Source organism: Lutjanus erythropterus, chromosome 2 (assembly GCF_056507025.1).
Source record: "Lutjanus erythropterus isolate fLutEry1 chromosome 2, fLutEry1.hap2, whole genome shotgun sequence".
NCBI classification, from domain to species: Eukaryota; Metazoa; Chordata; class Actinopteri; order Lutjaniformes; family Lutjanidae; genus Lutjanus; species Lutjanus erythropterus.
In genome coordinates this window covers 30,943,881-30,967,062 of record NC_139318.1, presented here as the reverse complement: position 1 = coordinate 30,967,062, position 23,182 = coordinate 30,943,881, and the positions used below count along the sequence as shown (strand labels likewise).

Here is a 23,182-nt window from a genome sequence, read left to right as displayed (position 1 = left end):
AAAATAAAAAGTGAAAAACAGTAAGTTCCTTTGTTTTCTTTGAAAAAATTATCCTGGCCAAAAAAAATATATTTCTCCCTCCATCATCTAAAAATTAATCATAATGATGTGGAACTTCATGAAGAAAGAAATCTTTTTCACCTATTCTTCAGTGATAAACTCAGGAGAGAGAACAATTTAGATCAGACTTCACCAGATGTTTTGTTTTGTTTTTTTTCTCTCGCTTGCCTCTCAGGGCTTCCGTATCATCCTTTAATTTATGTCCTTCTGAAGGTTGACATCCATTCAAAAATCAATGTTTGGTTCAGAAATCGAAATGCTTACACTTGTGAATGGGCAGCTCATATTTTAAATATTTGGTTTCCATGCAATAACAGTTCTACTGCCATGGCTCTCATAGGCTGAATTGTATATTTGTTGTTCTTATTCAAGTTTGCTCAGGCATTATTGATGTACAATATATTTCACTGACATATTAACAAAAAAAAGAAAAAAAAAGATATTGATATTGACACAAAAAGTCTTTCCTTGAATAAGGAAATACAAAAACCATCAGGTGAACTTATTTAATGGCTTTTTCAGCCGGCCCAGAGCGATCAGCAAACTCAGACAAAAACAAGTTCAATATTCTGCAACACCTCACTTTTACTTATCTTACATACTTCCCAATGTTTAGCAGTGCTAACTAAAAGAAATCCCCAAAACGTTATTTATATAAAAAAAAATGCATTTTTTCATTGCCTATATCAGTCGTCAGTCTTACAGTAGTTAAGGCAAAAAGTAGTCTTTGTCACGGGCAGTGGCTTCTTCATCAACAATGTCCAGTGTGTCTGTGTGTGTGTCTCTAATATCATACTGTATGTTTGTGCATTCATGCATGTCATCGAGTTGTGATTTTCTGTCCTCCACAGACAGTGAGGTCCACGTGAGCATCAGCGCTCCTTCTGCAGGCTGTAAAACATATCGAGCAGCTACACTGGTTCTAATATTGCTGCTGGCCTTCAGTATTTACTGTAAAACGCTGAGTATAAATAGACTATCCAATGCCAGCCGTCAGCGGCGTACAGTGTGGGGGGGAATATAGATCCAGTCAGTGTAACAGGCCACCAATAAGCAATAAGTACTGACACAGTACAGAGTGCACAAGATGTCATGATCTCAGTCTCTGTGCACGTTTTTAGTCCATTAGTTCCAATGCAAAGACAGAATGAGTGCCACACTTGGTGATTTTTTTTTTTTTTTCAATTAATTCAGTCAGTCAGTGCTTCAGAGGAAGTTATGAGGTCCCGTCGCTCCAGTGTGTGGCCCATTCCTTTTTATGGATAACTCCGGACTTCTCAGTCTGGAACTGTGGCCGGTCCTGGCGAGGAATCTTCACCGCGTGGTACTGAGGCAGTTTGTCTTTGTAGTGGGCCCGCTGGAAGAAGCCACACTGTTGGCACAGGGTGAGAGGAAGGCAGGCAGGAGAGTGGATAGAAGAAGGAAGGGGGAGAGAGGGATGGAGGAGCAGAAAGGAAGGGGGGAAAAAAAGAATTAACTGATGTTATATGCAGGAGCAAATAACTTGCATTTGTCAGAGAAACTAATAAAAGAAGGAAGAGTCATTAGATCATAAACCAGCATGCTCTGCTTGGTGCCAGACTTTGGTGGCAGTTCTACTGAACCTTAGAGGAGATGCATAGAGAAGAAATGCCTTTAAAAAAATGAAAGAACACGATTCAGAGGATTGCATACTGACTTCCAAATGTGCACACTCTTTTATTTGCTGTTGTTTTTTCTGAACTGTGTTCTTTTATTTTTTTTTAGAGGCATTTCTTCATCAAAGTTTGTATGATGTAGATATGTTGGGCTTTAGTTTGCTTCTCTATGTTATCTCCCATAGCTTGAATAGAACTGAAAAATCTGACACCAAGCAGAGCATGCTGGTTTACTCTTACTTCTTTTTAATTTTCCTTGGTATTTGTTTGCCCTTATTTCAGTAGATAAAATTGTCAGCTTTCTAATATCATGCTTATTAAAAGATGAATAAAATGCCATTTATTCCACTGAAGTAATGTCTTCAGGTTCATCTCAGACAAAGACGAAAAAAGTGATTATCTGATGACCTTGTGCAGTCAAAGTGACTTTTTAATAAAAATGCACATCCACCCAAAAAGCACATCGACATGCTCTGCGTTTGTACTTCAGGATCAGTCTTAGGTGCCCTTGATTAACACACCAACACACTACCAAGGTGCTTATTAGGAAGAACTGCACACTTTAATACAAACAAAAACACCAACTTATATTAATGACAAGTTGATTCTGGCACTTCATGAAAATGCCACTTGACCGTGAGATGCAAGTTAAATAGGAGTGTTAATAGACCGAAAAGCGGATGACAAGCGCATCATGAAACTGAATGGCCTTCATAGACCGGCGCCAGAATGAACGAGTGCAGATAATTAAACCGTAACGTCAACAGCAGACACAACACACAGCACAGCAGGCACCTGACAGCCCCGAAGGAGAGGATGGTGGCTGGATGGTGTTCAATAGATTAAAAACAGAAAACAATGCTAAATGCTTTTCAATTAATGTATTAATTTGTCACACATTTTTGCTGTCCATGATTTAATAACAGAAAACACCACAGTGGCAGGTGTCCAGGTTGTTTCTGCAAGCGCCTTAATGGTTAGAGAGACCTCATAATAAGAATATTTGGATGCATTAATATCACACCCGTAACAGACCATTTGTTAAACCCCCCGCACTGTGATTGTCCAATCATAGCTTGCCAAAACAAAACAAAAACAAAAGTGTAAGGAACTGGCTTTAAATAAAAATTATTTCAATTAATAATTGATTCCAAAATTTCAATGCGACCTAACTATACAAGGATGGGATCCTCTCTATCGTTAACTGAGACCACCGTCATTACAGGTTATTTAGCTAATGTTAGCTTAGCTCTTTGTTTCCAGTGGTAACATTTATCCGTGACGATTATAAGTGTTTCACACAATTCTGCAATGAAAAACGCTAGATGATGGGCAGTGAATCGGAATCAAGAAACTCTCAGAACAAAAATCGATAACCAGTATCAGAACTGTTAAAATACAAACAATACCCAGCCCTACTTAACAGAGTATTTGTCAGCTGCACTGTGAAATGTTAACATGCCTGGCTTAGAGGCCTGTTATTCACAGTAGTAACATAACTTAGCATTACCATATTCCATGGCTAATATTGTGAACTATTTTAGCTACATTTTGTAAAACAAAAAGACCCGTTCCTGACTAGAACATCCACTGCGTAGTATTCCTGTAGGCAACACAGTCCCAATGCTACCAGAGTTTATGCTAACATTAGCCTCTCTGTTCACAGCTTATTAGATTTAGGAAAGTTTACGGTCCACAAATTGGTAGTTCTTATCTCAACAAACTTTATTCTTTCAACATTTCATGAAATATATACTTAAAACTACAATTGCTAAAGCATAACTCTCTAAGCTCCCTCATGTTAGTCCATGTGTGAATGTACACTATGTTAGCAATCTGACATCTGTAGGATCTGATTTGACATTTTTCCTATTATACTTATTATACTAGGATTAACTAGCTCTAGACTGCAATACCAAACGATATTGTAATGTTAATTCATGTGTCGGAGAGTCTTTTCAACGAACTCGTGGAACTAGTATTAGCTTAACTGGCTAGCTAGTTAGAGCTGATAAAATCTGCCAGCAAGAGTTGTCATTTTACCTGATGGTCATTGGCTATAAATTAAGTTTAGCTCTGTTTGAAATAAAAGATCCATTGTTTCCAAAATTACTAAGAATTATAAGTGAAATCTTTAGCTGAAGATCTGTCATCACTGTAAAAGAACAGACTGTTCAGGGCTTCACAAATGGTCAGTTACCCACAATCCCACTGCCACTCTGTGTATTCTTGTTATTTAGAGAGACAAAATGTGCTAATACTTCATACTGCAATGAACACCACCAGCCATACCAGAGTGGTCGAGGAACAAAGCGATTGCGGGTGAGTATTTTTACCGCTTGGAGGGAGAGGAGGAGGGGAGAGCAGGCCAGAATAAAATATTCTTTATATTATAGTTCTGATGCCTGCTTCTCCGCCTCCGAGGGTTGGACCCCCAAATGGGCGCGGTAGTACTCCGTCTCATAGTGTCGGCGCGGCTCACTGCGTTTGAAGAACCCACACTGGGCCACAGATCACCACGGGGGAAGTGAGGGAAAAGTAAGACAGAGGGAAAACAATGGGAGATGAAATAGAGAGGGGATTTAGGGACAGAGAGTCCACCAGATGGAATTGAGAGGAGACAAAACAAAAGGGACGACACACAGAGGACAAACACGAGTACAAAAGAGGAAAGGAACAGATGAGAGTGAGCTGGAAGGAATAAAATGATTACAGGACAGAACAGAACAAAGCGGACAGAAATAATTGGACTACCACGGACAGTGGTGAGAAAATACCCAGTAATAATGGCCAATGAAGTGACAGGGAGGAAGTCAGTGAAATTATAAGGACCTGTTATGTTTACGCCATTGAACTGCATTTATCAATATTTGCAAAAAAAACAAAATGTTTAGATTTTCATACATATTTAATGACAGAAGATTCTCTGTTTTGGTACTTTGAAATACAGAACAAGAAAGGGCATTGAGGACAAGTGTTACCTTCCACAGTATGCAGACGAGCAGAGTCAGCAGCAGGATGCCTGCAAGGACGGCTATGAGGATGATCCACCAGGGGATCCAGTACTGGTCAGCGAGACCAGGTTCAGGATAGATCATCACTGGAATCTGGAGGGGAAGGGAGGATACGATTAACATGCAAAATTAAAAGAAAAATAGGAGATATTTAACACTGCTGGAGTGAATTGATCAGTCACACGTGCCTGCCAGCCAAGTGAGAACATAATGATGCACATTGTTCTCTTAAAATAGCAATACTGTCACATTAATTCTTACAGTGTTGTAAATTGTATGCAAGAGGTCAAGTAACTCTTGACTGTATGTGCACCAATAAATGTTTAACCGGCTGGAAATTCCTCTTTGAAACAAACTAATTGCAGCCTTTTAAACAGGTTACTGTAACACTTAATTATCAGTTTAACTGTAATTATTTTGATGAGGTTTTGTTAAACATGAGTTTGAATGATTAGGTGAAATAGATTTTTAAGTTTAAACAACTGTAAATGGACTTAATACATTTATAAATTTATATCAGCACAAAGCATTTTTATTTAATCAATCATTTGGTGGCGTTAGAAGAACGAATTGTACTTTTTCATTTACACTCAGATTTTAAGGCAGCCTTTTAAATATATATCTATTTATATGAGGACTTGTATGAAGTGATGTGAGCTGACTACCTGTGCAGTTGCGTCCTCAAGCACCAGGTGTTTGATGCTGGACTTCACAGTGATGTTCGCTCTGACCAGCAGCTCCAGAGCGCTGACTGCTGAGAACTCCTGAGAGACAGAGAGAGGAACAATAATGACAACATGGTATTTAACAGATAATCAACAGGCCCACACAGAATCTGACAACGACACCTCCGCAGATTTTCCACAGATCCTAAACAAACAGAGATGCTTCTTGTAAAAATGTTGACACATCTCCACCCCCTTGTGCTTGTGTGTGATAGTACAAGGATCAAAATTAGTGGTGCCGTGTGAAAATATGTCAAAAATTAGATTCACTAACTTACTTGCCAAACAAGGAAACTCTATTTCTCAACACGGATTACTTATTTTTTTGGACTAAATGAATGTTTGAGAACAGTCTGCACTTGGATGATGGCGTCACAAATAATTTTTTGTGCTCTCTGCTCCGCACTGAACCTTGTATTTGTGTCCTACATTTTATGGTGATTGACTTTTCCAACAAATGTTCATGCTTTGTTTTGAACTGTTGATGATGAAATCAAAGCTCAAATGTAGTACAGTTTCTGCTTGCTTAAAAACAATCTTTGTTATTTTTAATTAATATGTTCATTCAATTCAATTTTCAGTGTGAAAACTGTAAAAACAAATTTGCAGATTGTGTTCATAAACTCTTCAGGGTAATATTGTGTGTAATATTTAATCTAATAACATGTGATCATGGATTTTGGGTGAACCCATCACATCATATAAAATGTACAGATATACCTGGACACTTGAAGGAAAATTCTGCTCTTCTTCTGCTCATCATTCATATTGGCCAACATATTCTTTTCATAATAAGAGGGATGGAAATAAGACCTAAAATAAGTGATTCAATGTCATTAAGATTCATGTGGAAAAAAGTCGAGCCACAGAAGAAAAGTACTCAAACCCATTTTATTGGATTTTCAAGGAAAAAACAAACTCCATGTTGGCTGGTTATTTCATGTTCCTCTTGGATCTTGGACTGAATATTAAGCTGGCAGCTGCAGGTGACTCAGGGGTCAGAGCTGACAGCTGTATTCACAGTTTGCTGACAGCACTAACATCAGAACTTCGCTCTGTAGATGCGCTGGCTGCAGTTATCACTCATTCACTCGCATTAGATCAATGTGAGTGTCAGCAGCAGCTGTAACAGCTGGACTGAAGCTGTGATGGAGATTAATGTGCAGCGAGGTGCTGATGTAATCATGACGGGATGTTTTTTTTTGTTACCTCTATGAAGCTGCTGTTCCACAGCCGGGCGTGAATCTTGAGGACAGCCTGACCGGAGAGGCTGTGGAGGGGACACTGGAACAGGACGCAACGTGCCGACCCCAAGAGACAGTCCTGGAGGAGAAAATGTCGACCGAGCAATCTGGGGATTATTTTTCACACAAACTGGAGACAGACAGAAGCAGCTATAAAAGTAGTGAAAAATAATAGTGCAAAAGCCTGCATCTTTTCTTTTGTGCATCTGTATTTTTCACGTTTCATAGCTTGTTTGTGCAGTAGAATAAATAAATAAAAATAAAACATAGATTTGCATTATTTCCTCTTGTTTTCCCTCCTTCACATTTCCTCTGTGCTTCTTCTGTTGCCTCCTCTCTTCTTTTCTCTCTTACCAGTTTGAGTGACTTGCGTCTCTCTGAAGCCGCCACAGCTGGGGTGGTTCGTCCCACGCTGCCTTTTGTCATCACTTGACCTTCATCCTCTGGGTGGGAGCGGCGCGTTCGCCTAGCCTGGTGGAGACGACACATTCATACAGGCAAGAGATAGGTCAGTCTCTAAAACTGGTTGATTCATGTTGAACAAAAAGCCTTGATAAGTACACTTACATGCTACTGCATCCAAAAAAACATTAAGTATCTCCTGTCTATCCACTTCTCAGTGAATAGTCTGAAAATTGCCACGCTTACATACACAAAATATTCAGTTTTCACCTTTATTCAAAAAAGACAATATTCAGGTTCAGGTTCTTGGCATGACTAATAATCGGATCCGCCCTGTTTACTTTTTAAGAATAAGAACGTGTGGAGCTGCTCGAACTGGTGTTTCTTCAAAGTTTTCACCTGCTAGTAGAATTGATCGACTGTGTGAACACAGCCTCCCTCTTTCATTTGTTCAACCACGTTCTTGAAAAGGTCGACACTGTGATGATCGAAAAACCTGTTGATAGTCAAGTCTTTCATAATATTTAAAGGTGTGTTTCTCCTCTTCTTTCTCCAACCTGAAATGTGGGGTTTCTTTTGTGCTTAGTTGGTTTGTTTACAACACACAGAGCAGACCGTAAACAGGTAAGAGGACATGTCCAAAGAATGCTCCTAAAAACTGAACAATATTAACATATCCCAAATGTCTTAATCAGAAAATGTTACATTCAGAATATATGAAAAAATGTCTTTATTTGTGGCATTAAAAGATGATTTCTTGCTCACCGTCTGATTGGCAGATTGTGGAAGCTCTACAGGCAAGGAGCTGTGTAGTTTCAGAGGGTTCAGGGCCTCTGACGGGGTGCACTGTGTGTCTTCATGACCCTTAAACTTCAAACTAGCTGGATACAGGAGCCACTTCTCATTGTCCAGCTCGTAAGGCCACATAATGTTGAGGAAGGCCGAGCCGAACGTCTGCAGAGATTTTCCGGGATTAGCAACCTAATGGGAAAAAAAAATATATAAAAACTATGATGATTGACCATTTTTCTTCCTTCGTTGATGGTAAAAATACCTCATTCACTCATTTCTCACCACAAACTCGAAATCCACAGGACTACCGATGTCCTCCAGACTGGTCATGGCGCTCTCTCCCTTCACTGTGCCGCTGAAGAACAACTGGTGAGGACGAGCGAGCCTGCAGTACAAACGCAACACATCAGATGGTCAGACAGCTGCACACACACACACACTTACACACTCACACACACAGCTTCATATAGCTCTCTGTTAGCTAGGTGTGGTATCTGTGCTGCTCAAACCCACAAGCGAGTCTGGGATTACAGCAGGGCTCTCATCGACCAGAACTTTTCAGATTTATTTGTAGAATATGTGGCCACAAAGTTTAAAACATCTTAACACACACCTGCCCTCTGATGGGCCCGTCTCACAAACTCATGCATGAACACAATTTAATCCCATAGAAGTTTATTTTTAATTCTTGATGAGATCCCAAAGTTACCAAAGTTACCAAATGTCAGGTTAAATGTACAAAATCATGCACATGATATCTAGAATATAATATAAACACAATATAAAAACAACTTCACCATGTTTTTTAGGAGTAAAATGTTATATAAATCAGGCTATGAATTATATATGAATAAATCCCTCTGTAAAAATCTTCAGAGCACAGACAGGAATAAAACTGGAACATTTTGTTTATGTAAGTGCTATTGATGTGGAGATTTGAGAAAGCAGACTTTTAAGAGGTTAAAAGAAGTTTTCTGACATTTTATGCTTAAACATGCAAATGAGGCATTATCTAATGAACGCTTCTGGTGAATTTTACATGAATTAACATGAATGAATAGATAAAGTGAGGTATAATAAAAGCCTAAATGTGTATTTTGGATGCATTCTTTCCACTAGTTTTAAATAGGACATGTTTTGGAAGCAAAATAGACCAAAATTTCAAAATCAGACGTGCACAGAGACATCATTATCTGTATCTGTATCTGTAAAAAACAAAATTGTCTGTCTCTGTATCTATATTTAGATGCAAGACAGAAGAGATGGGTGTGATTTATCTCCAAAATTGTGTTAAATAGGGCAACAGGGTTTTAGTTTCTAACCTACTATTCACTGGCAATGTATTTCTGTTTTGCATTGGAAAGACTCTTAACAGTAAAGATGCAAAAAAAAAAAAATCATGTTTCTTAATGTGTTAATTTTACTGCAGTTTACTGTACTAGAATATTATACATATATTAATATTTTAATACATTTGTGTAAAATTCTACTTTGATAAAAGTAAAAAGTAATACACTTACTTTCATGTTACTGCACTACATTTCAGAAATTGTTTTTTCCCTAATAATAACAAGCAACTTTGGGTGGAAGAAATATCTCTTTCTGTCACATTATTTGCGCTTTCCAGAATAATCTATTTGGATTCCAGTGCATCTCTGTTCAAAATCAACCAGTGCATGAAGAAACATATTTTTGCAGTCATTTACAAACTAACTGGTGGAGAAACTGTGAAGGCGTCACTCACCCGCTGACAGACAGAGGGAGCTCCATCACCACTTTAGCGTAAGCTGTGACTGGTACCAGGTCAGGCTGCTCGCTGATACTGAGGACAGAAACCACGAACAGACACTGAGATCAAAGGATTATCTGATCTGAACAAGTCAAATATCTGCTGTGAAATAATCACAGCTTTATTTTAGTGAAATAAAAAAAGAGTTAGTGGCCTTACGTTGTCAATAATAAATCTGCTGTCAGCTCAGTGGTCTCGATGGTGATGTTTGAAGTGCTCAAGTTGATGGAGAATTTCAGCTGAAAAAGAAACATAAATTGATAATTCAGACAAAACAATAAGTGAAAAGACAAAACAATTGCACATTATTAACTGGAGGTGTAACAATACATTGATCTGGATTAATGTATTAATTCAGTGATCAATGACCAAATAGCACTGATGCAAAGTGTTCTATCAGATAGATAGATAGTACAAAAAAACCAATCATTTGACACAAAATATAAATTTTAAAATGATTTTAGTGATTTAACAATGATTTTATTGTTCCTCCAGAGTCTACGATCAGAACTGTGTCCATAGCAATTTTCTATTTTTGTTAAATGTTCTTATTGTTAAGCCATGTTTTATCTGTGATAGTGGAGTCAATCTAAAGTAAACTATACTGGCCATAACTGGTTACAATTATTCATGTTTTTTTTTTTTCTTTAATGGCCAAAAACAGAGAAGAAAAGACTGGCAGCTTCTATTGTCTCACAGATGAAGGCATGGCTTGTGGCAATGCATGTATCTTGATTTTGTCTCACACTGTTGGAAACAAATATCAAAACATATGAAAGCAAATTAAATTATTTAACAATTACAATTGTCACCTCTTTAGTTGTGTTTCCTCACCTTAGTGTCTCGTTTCATAGGGTTTCCCAGGTCACATTCAACTTGGGAGCCGTTCTGGTTCGCTTGACATCTCATCTACGGTCAGTCAGGATATAAAACAAATACAGTCAGTAAACACAGACATCCTGGTGTTTCTTGTTAAAAAAGATTTTTCTGATCATAGCCCACACCGTACCTGTGGCGGGATCCTGGAACCGGCGTACGACAGAGTGTCTGGCAGGGAGATGAGCAGCTGAGCGGCGTGAGCATCGTCTCCGTCCATGTCTGGGTACAGCGGGTCAGACGGCGAGTTTGTGACGGTGATCTCCAACACCACCAACCGCTGGTCTGACAGGGACAGCACCTGCACGTCATCCTCGTCTCTACATGACGGGAAACAAGACAGCAGGGGAGTGAGATGGAAAACACACATTTACAGTTGTCAAGAATCTTTTAGCCCACTTTTTACCCCACTACATTTATTTTGTAACTTTATTTACTAGTTACTTTACAGATTCAGTTTAATGATGCAAAATATAATCACAAATTATTTCACGAGCTATACAGCAGTATATAAAGAAGTTAAAATTAAACTCCACCTTTAGCTGCAACATTAAAGTAATGTGAATATTAATGCATTAGTAATTATAATCCAATAATATAATACTGTATTTACTATTCTGAAATGGGACATTTTGTATAATGAGTTCTTTTAGTTTTGTACTTTCACTGTAGCAAAATTTTGAATACAGGATATTTACCTGTAACTTCATGTAACACTGCTTTCTCATAAATTACCTTTTAAAAAGAATATATATATTTGGCTGGTGTTTCCAGCATTTAGCTCTTTAGTTCAACAGGGAGAATCATTCAGTGGAGCTTTTTGTGGATAAAGAATGATAAATAAGACAGATTAGTGTATTGGATATAAAGTTTAAAAAAATGGTTATCTTTACTTCACTCAAATATTTATTTTTCTGACAACTTTTTTACTTTTACTCCCAACATTTTGACCCAAATATCTGTACTTTCTACTCCTTACATATTCAAAACAGGCTTATTACTTAAGTTTTAATGAATTTGAGGGGAAGTATTGGTTATTTTTTATTTTGCATCATTGTGCGCCGCCCTCCAAACATCAAGACCAAATATTTATTGTCTTACTAACTTTTGTAATCACAGACACGCTAAAAGTTTTTTTAAGGTTCATAATAAATTATTTATCATTAGGCATCAGTATCAATTTATATATCCTTCAGAGAATGAATCTTAGTATCAGCCAGCACCAAAAGAAAAATCAACAGTAAAACAGGCCTCATATTTTCATGGTAAACGTTCGAATACTCATTATTACCACAGCACACACATGATTGTTTGTGTAGGGGTATATGTTGCTAGGGGACAGTCTCTCAGGCAACAGTATACACCATCATGGCCACCAGCTCACACAGATTGGGCCGTGCAGATACTAACTTTGGCAGAGGGGTGAAGAGGTCAGAGGTCAGAGTTCGTGTTCCAAACTGGTAGCTCAGCTTCATGTTGCTCTGGCAGATTTTGTCGCTGCCGCATCCTTGTCGCAGGAAGTTCACCTTTAATAACAGAATCAAACCAAGAAATCCGGGGTTTACAGTTTAAATCCCCGCATTACAACAAAATACTCATTCAGCATCTTAATCCATGTCTATGTTGTTAAGCAAAATTAATTTTTCCAGTAGATATGTTTTATATGTCATATTTTTGGCTTTAACAAGCCTCAACAAGCCTGAATGTGCCTCGTAAAGCCCAACTTGTTTGTACAGTGATCTGCGGGAAAGTGTAGCCTATTAAAATTAATCCCGACCATAAAGTACTTGTGCTTCCTTTTTGTTACAGACCTCAGTGTGCAGTGTGTTAGAGGGGGAAATGCTCAGCACAGGCGCCAGCTTCTCCAGCCTCTTGGCACCTGAGTGTCTGCGTGGCGGTACAGGTTTGATGGTGTGCGTTATCGCCAGCGAGATGGGGCGCAGTTTGTCACGGATATTCTCCTGCAGGGACAGAGATCATTACAAAGATTAATGGACAGTAAAATATTTGGTCAAAGACTTTATGGTGCCCAAGAGCTGGGATTTGGGGGATTTTTGCAGCATTTTGACTCGTAAAAATACTGGACAGAAAGTAAACTGTTCAGTTTTGTTTAATGTTATTGACGTATTATTATTTCCATCCAGCTTTTGCTATAGACAGACAATAAAGACAAAAAAGACCCCCCCAAAAAACAAGAAATAGCTATAATTGTTTACAAAGTGAGCAAAAAACAAACAAACAAAAAAAATCACTGGACTGCACCAAAGATGAATTTAATGTTATATTAGTTCTAATCAGTATTTAGCAAAATTAGGTTTAAAATGAGTAAAAACAGATTTAAAGCAGAGGTGTGTTGCACAATTAGGGTTCAAAGTTAACACTAAACTGAGATTTAAAGAGAGGTTTAAATTTCAATGTTTGGTTTAACTAAGTATAATTAGGGGGCCAAGCCCGCGGGGCCTGGGGGACGCGGATGCAAGCATACGCGTTTCCCAGGACCAGCGGTGCTGGGAACCCTATTGTTTTTGTTCGGATTTTTATTATTATTATTATTATTATTATTTTCCTCCTCTATTTTTATTCTTCCGTTGATAAAACTCATGCTGCAGGCTAAACCGTGCAAGGTAGGGCGGTGCAATTTGGAGGGCTGGCCCACACCCCCGCACGTACCTCAGACGCAAAAAACTGCACACGTACGCCTGCAGGGGGCGCTATAACCAAGGACAACGCGTTTTGGCCTATAACTCCCACACCGTATGTCGCACATTCAAAAACCTTATATCCCCACATTCCTTGAATAGAGCTGAGTCACTTTGCAATTGGCCACGCCCACTTCCGCCTAAATAATTTTTTCGCAAAATCGCGAAAACTGGAAAACCTGCTTTTTCCAACTCCTCCTAGGGACTTTGTCCGATTTGCACACAAATTGGCACGTACACTCTTCTGCTCGTCATGACCTAAAGTTGTCAAAATATTTTTATTGGCTTGAAAATTCCGCGAATTATTAACGAACAAATTTCCGTAGCTAGCCATAAAAATGGAAAATGTTGCATATTTCGGTCAAAGTAAATGCTATCGACACCAAATCACAGATCCTTGGTTGGCATCAGACTGGGAGCCTATGAGCTGAATTTGGCGAATGTTGGCCCCTAGGGGGCGCTACAAATGTGGGAAGTTCATATCTCTAGAAAGGCTGCACCGATTCCTACGAAATTCGCTGCGCATGATGTGGGTTCCATCCTGAGGTCAACCGCAAAGTTACCTGATGATTGGTCAAAGTGGGCGGGATTTACTACAACAAATCAAAATCGCCACGCATTCTGCCTTTGCCACTAACAGTGCACACCCACTACAGTGAATACTGCAGCTCAGCATCAGGCTGTGTCCTGACAATTGCCCTGAACTGGAATGCCGCAGCTAGGACGACGGCGCGCGTCCCCGCGATCGCCCCGAGCCCCGCGTCCCTCGGAGCCCGCGGCGGCGGGTTCCGAGGGCCGCGGGGACCGGCTCGCGCGGGGAGGCTTGGCCCCCGTTCATAACTGCTTGCAGTTCTAGTTTAAAGTGGAACCATTTTGTAATGAGGTTTAGCCTTCAATCCTTGTTGGTGCAGCCCAGCGTTTATGATGTTTATAATTTTAATTCCACAATAAAAAATGAATCTATTTTTGATCTGAACAACACGAACAAATCTACATTACTGACATGAAGCTGGAAGACAGCGGTGGTGCACGCAGGGCGACGCTGCTGATGCAGCTCCACCTCTTCTTTCTGAGTGTACTCTGGCTCCAGGGAGCTGCGGCCCAGGAAGTTAACACGGTGCGGGAGGCCCAGCTTCCTGCGCTCTGTGTCGGCTTCAAAGTGCACCACCAGGGCTGGCAGGGAGTAAAAAAGGGAGCGATGCATGAAGAGAGACAGAGGGATTGAAAGAACAGAAATGTCAGGACACACACAGAGAGCACTTAAAGAGCCCACCAGAGACTGAACATATATGAAACCTTCATCTGAGGGAATACAGTGTTACACAGCTGTGATTGAATCATAATAAAGTCTAACGTTACCCCACAGATAAGGTTACTTTCCACTGTAAATAGACATGACTGCTGTCAGTAAGAGGCTGAGCTGAGGTCTCACATGAGAGAAGAACAAAAATGGTTGTGACTTACTGATGTGTGGTGAGTAGTGATCTGGGTGGGCTGTGAAGGAGAAGCACGCCTTGACCTCCACGCTAAAAACAGCAGATGGTGGAAAGTTAAAAACATTAAGGTTTTTACAACAGTAACAGAAAATCTGTTTCAGTTTTTTTAAATTCTGGGTTGAGCTCAGTTATTCTGGCTTTTTCTCACATTATCAGTTCTTACCAGACTCCATCTCTGCCCTTGCAGTTCTTCTGCTCCAGATCAATGTACTGAGGGTCGGTAGGTATGACTCTGATCACATGGATGACTGGCCGAGACCTTTGAGGACACAGAAGAACCCAATGCAGAGCAAATAATGAATCAATGATCATAAAAAACAGATTGAAAACATGCAAGGTTAATGATTAGACTTGTATTTCATGCACTCAGATTTGGAATTTTGCAGCAATAAAAAGTTAAGGCTTCAAATGCACGTGTCATTTGGGTTTTTAAATAAATCTTTTGTCACCTGAAGAGAACCACTGAATCATTGAGAGAGCCCACTGCCAGATCTGGGTACTGGTTATTATCAATATCCAAACCACCTGAGATGGAGTATCCAAACCGCCTCACGTCAAAGTCACGACCATCCAGCACCTGATGGGAGAAGAAGACAGTTACTCCCGTGTTTTTACTCTTATTACTTTACGTTTGGTCTTTTCATTCTTATCCTTCGTTTTATCTTTTCTTTTTCCGTTTTGACGTATGAACCTTGTGACTCACCTGAGCAGGTTTAGTTTCAATTCCAGCATCTGAGCCTCTGTAGATGAAAACTTTGCCATCGCCATCAAATGGTGCCCCCACAGCAATATCTGAATACAGATACAGAATTGATTGGAACATTATTAGAAATATTATAACAAATAAACATTCAAGGGGGAGATAATATTGTTAAAATTGTCATACAACCCTAAACAATGTAACTATGATTCAGTAATATTTTTCATAAGTAATCTGTGTTGATTACAGTTATTTAATTTTTGTATTTCTCGTTTATGCAATCCCAGTTACATGTAATCTGTAACTACTCAGCCCTGATTACTTAATGTCAAACTGATTGTGTTATTTGTGCATTGAGAGAAGTTTTAAGGTCATGGCTTTTTCTTTTTTCTTTTTTTTTTGAAAAGCCATCATTGTCACCTCCGTATCCGTCCTGGTCCAGGTCTCCGATGTTGCTGACTGTCATTCCAAACATGGAGTCGTAGGTCCCGTTGAGACGGATCGGCCGAGCCTGATCGTCCCAGTGACCGAAGGGGTTCAGGTACACGTACACAGCTCCACCGATCTCTGCTTTGCGGTCAAAGAAATTAGGAGCTCCAACAATCAGATCTGTCCAGCTAGAAACAGAAAGTTAAAAGTAAATAACAATATTTCATTAAGTGTTTTTTTCCACCATCGCCTCTTATCTACAGTCACCAACAATTTACTTCAATTTTTAATTTTCATGCTGCTTTATACTTCTGCTCCACTTTTCACTACACTGCATTCATGTTAATAAGATAATCCTTTATTCCTAAATATTTGGGAACAAATATTTAATGGCTATGGTCACAAGCTACTTTTCAGATGAGATTTTACATGTAAAACAAGATCATTCATTCATTCATTCATTTTCTGTAACCGCTTAGTCTAAAACAAGATCAGTTTCTAAAATACATTGTATTCTCATAGTTTAAACTACCTAAAATTATATAAACCCACCTAAAACAACTACAGTTAAGCACTGTGACATAATTCATCCATAATAATTCTCCTAGTAAAACAGACAAACACCAACACTTGTTCTGCTTAAAGACTACATTTACTTTTGACACTTTAAATACGTTTTGCCAGTCAGTGTGCACTTCTGGGCTTAATACAAAATCAACGTGACAGCATGCATTGGTGGTTAACTGTTGAGAGAGGGTGAGACGAGTGGTATAAGAGTTTAGAGTTGTACCGAATCGAAACTCTAACAACCAGTGTGTAGGATTTTTGTGGTAAGTTTGCAAATTGCCAACACTTCGCAGACTAAAGTGGCTGTGAAACTCCACAACGAAAGGCCAGATCTAGAGTCAGTATGTTGTTTGTCTGTTCTGGGCTACTGTAGAAACATGGTGGTGCAACATGGACCTTCAAGTGAAATTGTGATTGCAGGACTTTTTGCTTGTAATTGATCTTGACCTAAAATATCTGCATACTTCCACCACTGATCACCGTTATCTACTTCACGATGATCATCCAGACCGACTCCTCACCCATCTTTGTTCAGATCCGTCGTGGCCACCGAGTACCCAAATGAAGACGCCAGCTCCTCCCCCCAGAAAATGTGTTGTGGCACCAGGCGGTACACGTTGTCCTTCTTAAGCAGCACCACCGCTCCCGTGTGATTGGCCCGAGGCGCACCTGCCACGAAGGTCAGCTCCCCGAGGCTCATGATCCCCATGGCCGAGTCCACAGAAAACCCTGGAAGATGAGAGACGGCAGGACGGACAGAGGGGAGGACGGGAGCAGGAGGAGGAGAAGGTCAGGGGTTAGTATTGACCGTGGGGCTCAGAGGCTCGTCTTCTCTCAGTGTAGCATGTTCAGCTCATCTTCTTACTAATGAAATGTGTGCCTTAAGTGACTATTGATTATATGACAAACTCATGATGGGTGTAAATGTCCTGCTGTGTGTTGTGTTTGCTGCGGGACGGTGATGGTTGTGAGTCCACTGGCTGGTTGTTACAGCAACAGAGGGAGATGTATGTGTCTTCTCTTAATGTCTCCTGAGATTCACGATGCTGCTGCTCTGTATCAGCTGCCTGACTGAAGGCAGTATGTAAACATGGAGGGAGGACGTTAATCAGATTTATGACCTGAAGCTGCTCCGCCTTTGTGTGAGTGAGCTTTGTGTATGTCTGCGTGTACGTGTGTGTGTGTGTGTGTGTGCGTGTGTGTGTGTGTGTGTGTGTGTGTGTGTGTGTAAAGGAATGTGAGGATGCATATAAATCAGGAACACTCTTAGAAATAATGGCGCTGACAAGAATCATTAAGGGTTCTTCAGCTTTAACTTCTGGTTGTAGCAGAAGCTTTCATGAAGGTTCCACTTGGAGCACTTTCTGACGGTTCTGTCTAGGACTCAACATAAAGGGTAATACCAACTGTAGAACCATCTGTGAAAGTGAACGAGAACCTTTTCATACTCCAAGGGTTTTAGCTTGAATTCAGTCAGGGGGGTTCTACTAAGAACCTATTTAGATTTGAAGGGTTTTATCAAGAACACATTCATGGGGTTCTACCAAGAACCTTTTTATATTCCAAGGGTTTTATCCAGAATTTACCCTGAGGATTTTACCAAGAACCCTTTAATACTTCAAGGATTTTATCTAGAACACAGGGGGTTCTGCTGAGAACCTATATATATCTTAAGGGGTTTATAGAACACACACATTGGGAATTTCAACTGGAACCTTTTTATATTCCAGGGCTTTTATCTGGAACACACCCAGGGGGTTCTACCAAGAACCTTTTTATCTTCCAATGAGTTTATCTAGAACTCACCAAGAGAGTTCTAGATTCAAAGCGATTTACCCAGAACAAACTCAGGGGGTTCTTCTGGGAACCTTTTTACATTTCAAAGGTTTTATCTGGAACACACCCAGGGGCTTCTACCAAGAACCCTTTTTATATTATAGTACAAAGAACCCTTGACAAAAGAGTTCCTCAACAATCCTTGAAGAACTCTTGAAGATCTCATTCCTCCAAAAAGGATTCTTTGGATGAAAATGGTTCTTGTTGGAACCCTTAGTTTTACAAAGAACCCTTGACAAACCCTTTCCTCAAAAAAGTTTCTTCAGAGGCAAATGGCTAATGGGTAGAACCTCAGCTCTTCAGGACGAACCCTTTAGGAACCCTTATTTCTGAGAGTGCAGAGTAAAGTTAACAAGTGGAAGGGGGAGGGGCCTGTGTATGTGGTTTTTGCTTCGTAACAAGATTGTGCTGAGATGTTGTTATCAAGCTGTGAAAAATCGCACATCGTATCAAACATTTCACTTTTAACAGAAGCAACCACATGCACTTGCTTCAGCAGTATAAAGACATGCAGAGGGAGTGAGGAGTAATCGATCAGGACATGCAGGGGGGGGGGGGCATCTGTTAGACCTGAGTAAACATGCGGAGGGAGACAACAACAGGGGCAGACAGTGGGCAGCTCCACGGTGGCAGGTGTGGAATGCAACAGTCTGCAGCGCAGGCCGGTCCTGTAAAAACCAACGGACGGAGACAAAGGTGCTACTTTTTCCACACGGGGTGGCTTTAACACACAGGCTCACTACAAGGTCGTCTCTATAAAACTAAATGGGGGATGAAAGCTTAAAGCAGCAAAAGGATTTTATAGAGGCCCTGAAACTATACATTCACAACTGCAAGTCTTTGCATTATAACGTGCTTAATATGGTGATATTGCACACATGGTGCTTGTGTGTATATGCTCATGCTGTAACTATGTTTGTGTAACTGCATATTTTTTAAATTTCCTTTAATACTTCTTTTTATAGTCTTCTTTGTACTATTTTATTGCCTGTTTTGTTTTATTCTCTACTTGCACAATGTGACGTACATCCATTTTATGAACTGAATGTCCGTTTACTTCCTGTCAGCACTACAGTAACGTTACGCCTCCAACCTTAGTGATCATCTTACAGTGCTTTTTCATCCTTAAGTTACTTACTACACTTTTCACGTTACCATTAGTCACCCTGCATGATGTTTCCTTTACTTTATATAATGACGTTGCTGCGATATTGCTAAAACATCACAGACTCACTGAAAAAGTGGTGAAAACCTTGGGACAGCATACTGGTGACATATAAAAGAACATGCTGACAACGGCACTCTGGTATTTCACTTGGTTCCTATAATGTCACATATTGCAAAGGTTACGTTGCAACAACATTCCTGCATTGTCTTTGTGTTAGTAGTTTAATCACCTCAGTGCCTAAGATAAACGTTAAGATGTTAGCTAGCTATTCAATGTGGCATGTTAGCCTGATTTTCACAGCTTAACTACGGCTATCTATGGCTCTTTCCAACACTTGGTGCTTGGATGAGCTGCCAAAAATTCAAGTGATTGAGGTACATTGTCTTGCCAAAGCCAGCAGTAAAGGTCCAGCCTCATTGTTGGATAAGGGGTTTTAATTGTACTGTACGTTAACATAACTCAAACATTCACAGCTGTCAAAGGAGCGCCAGATATTTATATTCAAGCACCGAGCACAAAAAAACGTGAGCTGTGAAACTTAGGTTAACACTGGTCCTACACTGGGGGACAAATGTTAAGGGGAAATAACTTGATATATTTGAAATAAATGTTTTTGTTAAGTTATGTCTCAACTTTGAACTACTCACCTCTTCTGTCTTTTCATAAACTTAGTTGTTGTTTTTTTACTTTTCCATTTTCTTTGTTTTTTGTTTCTGTTTTACCCATCGTTTAGTTTATAAATTAGTTGTATTAACTTTTATCAGTAATTAAAACTAAATAAACACATTTTGTGCTATTTTTTGCTTACATTTCTTGACAAATTAAGCAAGATAAAGTAAAAACTAAATATGATGTTTTCACTAGAGCAGTGAACAGTGGTTGCTCCACTTGAATGTGGCATCAAGCCTCCAGAAAAACTGCCTTTAACAAATAACTCTATTCAGTCTGGCACACTGCAGTAAAAATATTTGTTCTGTTCTCTATGACAAGATTCAATGTGGCCTTGATGGAGGTTAAACAGACATATGCTTTTATTCAGCAAGACACTGCTCTTGGAAGGTGATTTATGTATTTATCCTTAATGTAGGAAACAATTAGAATAATGTGACATTTTGGATTTAATGGTAGTCTAGAAAAAAATAATAAGAAAGAGCAACAACACTGTCTGTATGATTTTTAGTAAAGCGTGCATAGGTGTAGTATATCATCTGGTTAGGATCAATGGAAGCATGTGAGTCATAAATGAAGGCTAAAAGGTCATGTGGGAATTAGTGTTGTCAAGGAGACGGCTCAATATGGAGGGCGGGAGGGTAAGAAGGGTTGGAGGTATGTGAATAAAGAGATTTATGGAAGATCCACACACTTAGTGAAAAGTAATAACTGGAACCCGCAATAACAATAAATACAGCTCCTGTTAAGAAGACAGAGGCTCTGGAGACTAAATAACAAGAGATTCACATCGGCATCACAATCATAAGACTTTCTTCAAAAAAAGAGACTGTAGTCCACCACTTTGGCTCAGATGGAGGTATTTTAACAGCTATTTGATGGATCGCCAAGATTGTAGAGATATTCATGGTCCCCAGAGGATCCTACTGACTTTGGTGATCTCCAGACTTTTCCTCTCTACATCTACAAGATGCACTGGAACACAACTGACGGTTCTTAAGTACTCTTTTTTTCCTGGTCTTTTTTCTCTTTGGAGGCTTGGTAAAATTTCTCCTTTCCTGTTTCTTGTAGATATACATGGCTAATCCATTTTTAACAGAAAAGAGAAAACAAATTTTGAAGATGGTTATAAGGTTGCTGGGGGACCTGTAAAAGTGACACATTAGTAAAATTCTAGCTAACTAGCTAGCTAATATACATAAATGGTTAGCTAGCTTATTGCAACTGGTATCTAATGTTAGCAAAATGCCAGCTAACTAACTCTCTAATCTGCGCAAGGAAACTGGAAAAGTTAAATGTAAAAAACTTTTTCCTTTAATCTAAATCAATGGTTAGCTAGCCAGTTAGATAGCATTTTGGCTAATGAAAGATGCGAGTATATATGATGCTTTTATAGGTCCCCCAGCAAGGTCCTTTGACCATCTCAAAACATGTTTTGAGATTTTCATTTTCTTATGAACACAGAAGAAAAAGAACAATTTGACGAAGTTTGCTCAGCTGTTATTAGAGGAGCAGGACTGAGGATCGTGTCAGTTTTTTAAAAACATAGTTCCCACATCCTAATGAGAATGGTCATCCTCTGCTGTTTTCCTCTGGTGAGGCTGACATAGTTATGAATAAAATGTGTCAACAACTATTACATGGATTACCAAGAAATGTTTGACATTTACGTTGCCTTCAGAACTTTGGTGAAACCTCAATACTCAATATTCAATACTTTAGTTTACAACCAAACACAACCTTTAGTGCTAATTAACAAACGTTAGCATGCTAAGATACTAGGCTAAGACTAACTAAAAAATGTTACCATGCTATGAAGCTAAACATTAGCATATTACGATGCTAAACTAAAGCTAACTAACTAATATGGTAAACCTGCTAAACATCAGCATGTTAGCATCGTCATTAAGAGCATGTTAGCATGCTGATGTTAGCATTTAGCTCAAAGCACAGCTGTGCCTCACAGAGCTGCTAGCATGGCCGTAGACTTGTTTTTGTTAGTTAAACCTTTTAATCAGTAGAACAATTAGGTAAAACTATGACAAGAAAACCACCACCACCTTGAAAGCTTCGTACCAACACGCACATGCAGACTGACTCGACACACTACAGACGACAGATATCTACAGACAGAACAGACAAACACCCTGCCGCTACTCAAAGAGACAGCCATCTCAAATTAAATCTAGTGAAATTAAATTAAATCAAATTAAACTAAATTAAATGAAAATAAATTAAATGAAAAAAAATGAAATTAAATCATAGTTTCACAGATTTTTTTGATGGCTGTCTCTCTGTAACAGTAAAGGTGATACGGGCCCACATAGTACATAGATTACACACTAAAAAAATCTATATATGTGGAATTAGCAGGTTTAAGACAAGAAGACGGAGAAAAGGGTGGGACTACTTCCACTACAAGCCCAAGTCCGGTCCAAACAAAAACACCTCACGCCTACAAACCTAAGTAGCTATTATGAGCTACATCCTCAAACGGTGTGGGCCGGCTGGAGGGCTCCAGAGTTTTGTACAGCAGTGCATCTTCAATGGGGCTAGCCATGAACAAGAGCCCTGCGGCCCGAGACAAGAAAGACAGAAAGAGAAGGAGAGACAGAGGGTGGAGGAGTGTGGGAGGGGAGTGATGGGGTGGTGAAATGGTGAGGGGGGAAAAAGAGTGAAAAGAGAGGAAAAAGGGAGAGGGAGGTGCAGGTGAGACAGGCTGTGATTGATTGTTCTTTTTTGTCTTTGTGGTGCCACAGTGGTTTTTTCTGCTGCAAAACCACCGGGTACCTGGTGGAGAGACGACATCTCAGGCTCAGACTGGACCCTGACTGGATGTGCACCACCCTCTTCACAGTTTTGACATGTTTCCGTCTACTTTTTTAAGATGATGGGATGAGGAGAGTATCACTGTTTTTGGACTGACCTCTAGTAAATGTCTGCCAAGAAAGGGAGAGGTTGCAAAATTTAGCAAATACTGGCTGGCATCATAAGAATTCATGTCAGGCCACAATGAGCTCACCCTCCACCCACATTCACATGGGAAAGTGTTCAAAAAAAGAGGTGGAGTCATGTTTAG

The 23,182-nt window shown here is 39.6% G+C and overlaps 1 protein-coding gene across 1 annotated transcript in view; it reads right to left on the bottom strand.

Moving 5' to 3' along the window:
• Positions 1-552: 552 nt before the first annotated feature.
• Positions 553-23,182, bottom strand: part of itga7 (integrin, alpha 7) — a 48,275-nt gene continuing 25,645 nt past the window's right edge. The window contains exons 6-25 of the mRNA XM_084736984.1: positions 16,952-17,159; positions 15,855-16,051; positions 15,438-15,526; positions 15,184-15,311; positions 14,898-14,993; positions 14,703-14,764; positions 14,242-14,411; positions 12,351-12,500; positions 11,950-12,065; positions 10,673-10,859; positions 10,498-10,572; positions 9,823-9,902; positions 9,619-9,696; positions 8,157-8,259; positions 7,848-8,063; positions 7,035-7,151; positions 6,646-6,759; positions 5,377-5,475; positions 4,679-4,804; positions 553-1,432 (exon numbers count right to left, since the gene is read on the bottom strand). Of these exons, the coding sequence (XP_084593110.1) occupies positions 1,277-1,432; positions 4,679-4,804; positions 5,377-5,475; positions 6,646-6,759; positions 7,035-7,151; positions 7,848-8,063; positions 8,157-8,259; positions 9,619-9,696; positions 9,823-9,902; positions 10,498-10,572; positions 10,673-10,859; positions 11,950-12,065; positions 12,351-12,500; positions 14,242-14,411; positions 14,703-14,764; positions 14,898-14,993; positions 15,184-15,311; positions 15,438-15,526; positions 15,855-16,051; positions 16,952-17,159 (2,567 nt within the window). The 3' untranslated portion in view covers positions 553-1,276. The remainder of the gene's footprint in view (positions 1,433-4,678; positions 4,805-5,376; positions 5,476-6,645; positions 6,760-7,034; positions 7,152-7,847; positions 8,064-8,156; positions 8,260-9,618; positions 9,697-9,822; positions 9,903-10,497; positions 10,573-10,672; positions 10,860-11,949; positions 12,066-12,350; positions 12,501-14,241; positions 14,412-14,702; positions 14,765-14,897; positions 14,994-15,183; positions 15,312-15,437; positions 15,527-15,854; positions 16,052-16,951; positions 17,160-23,182) is intronic.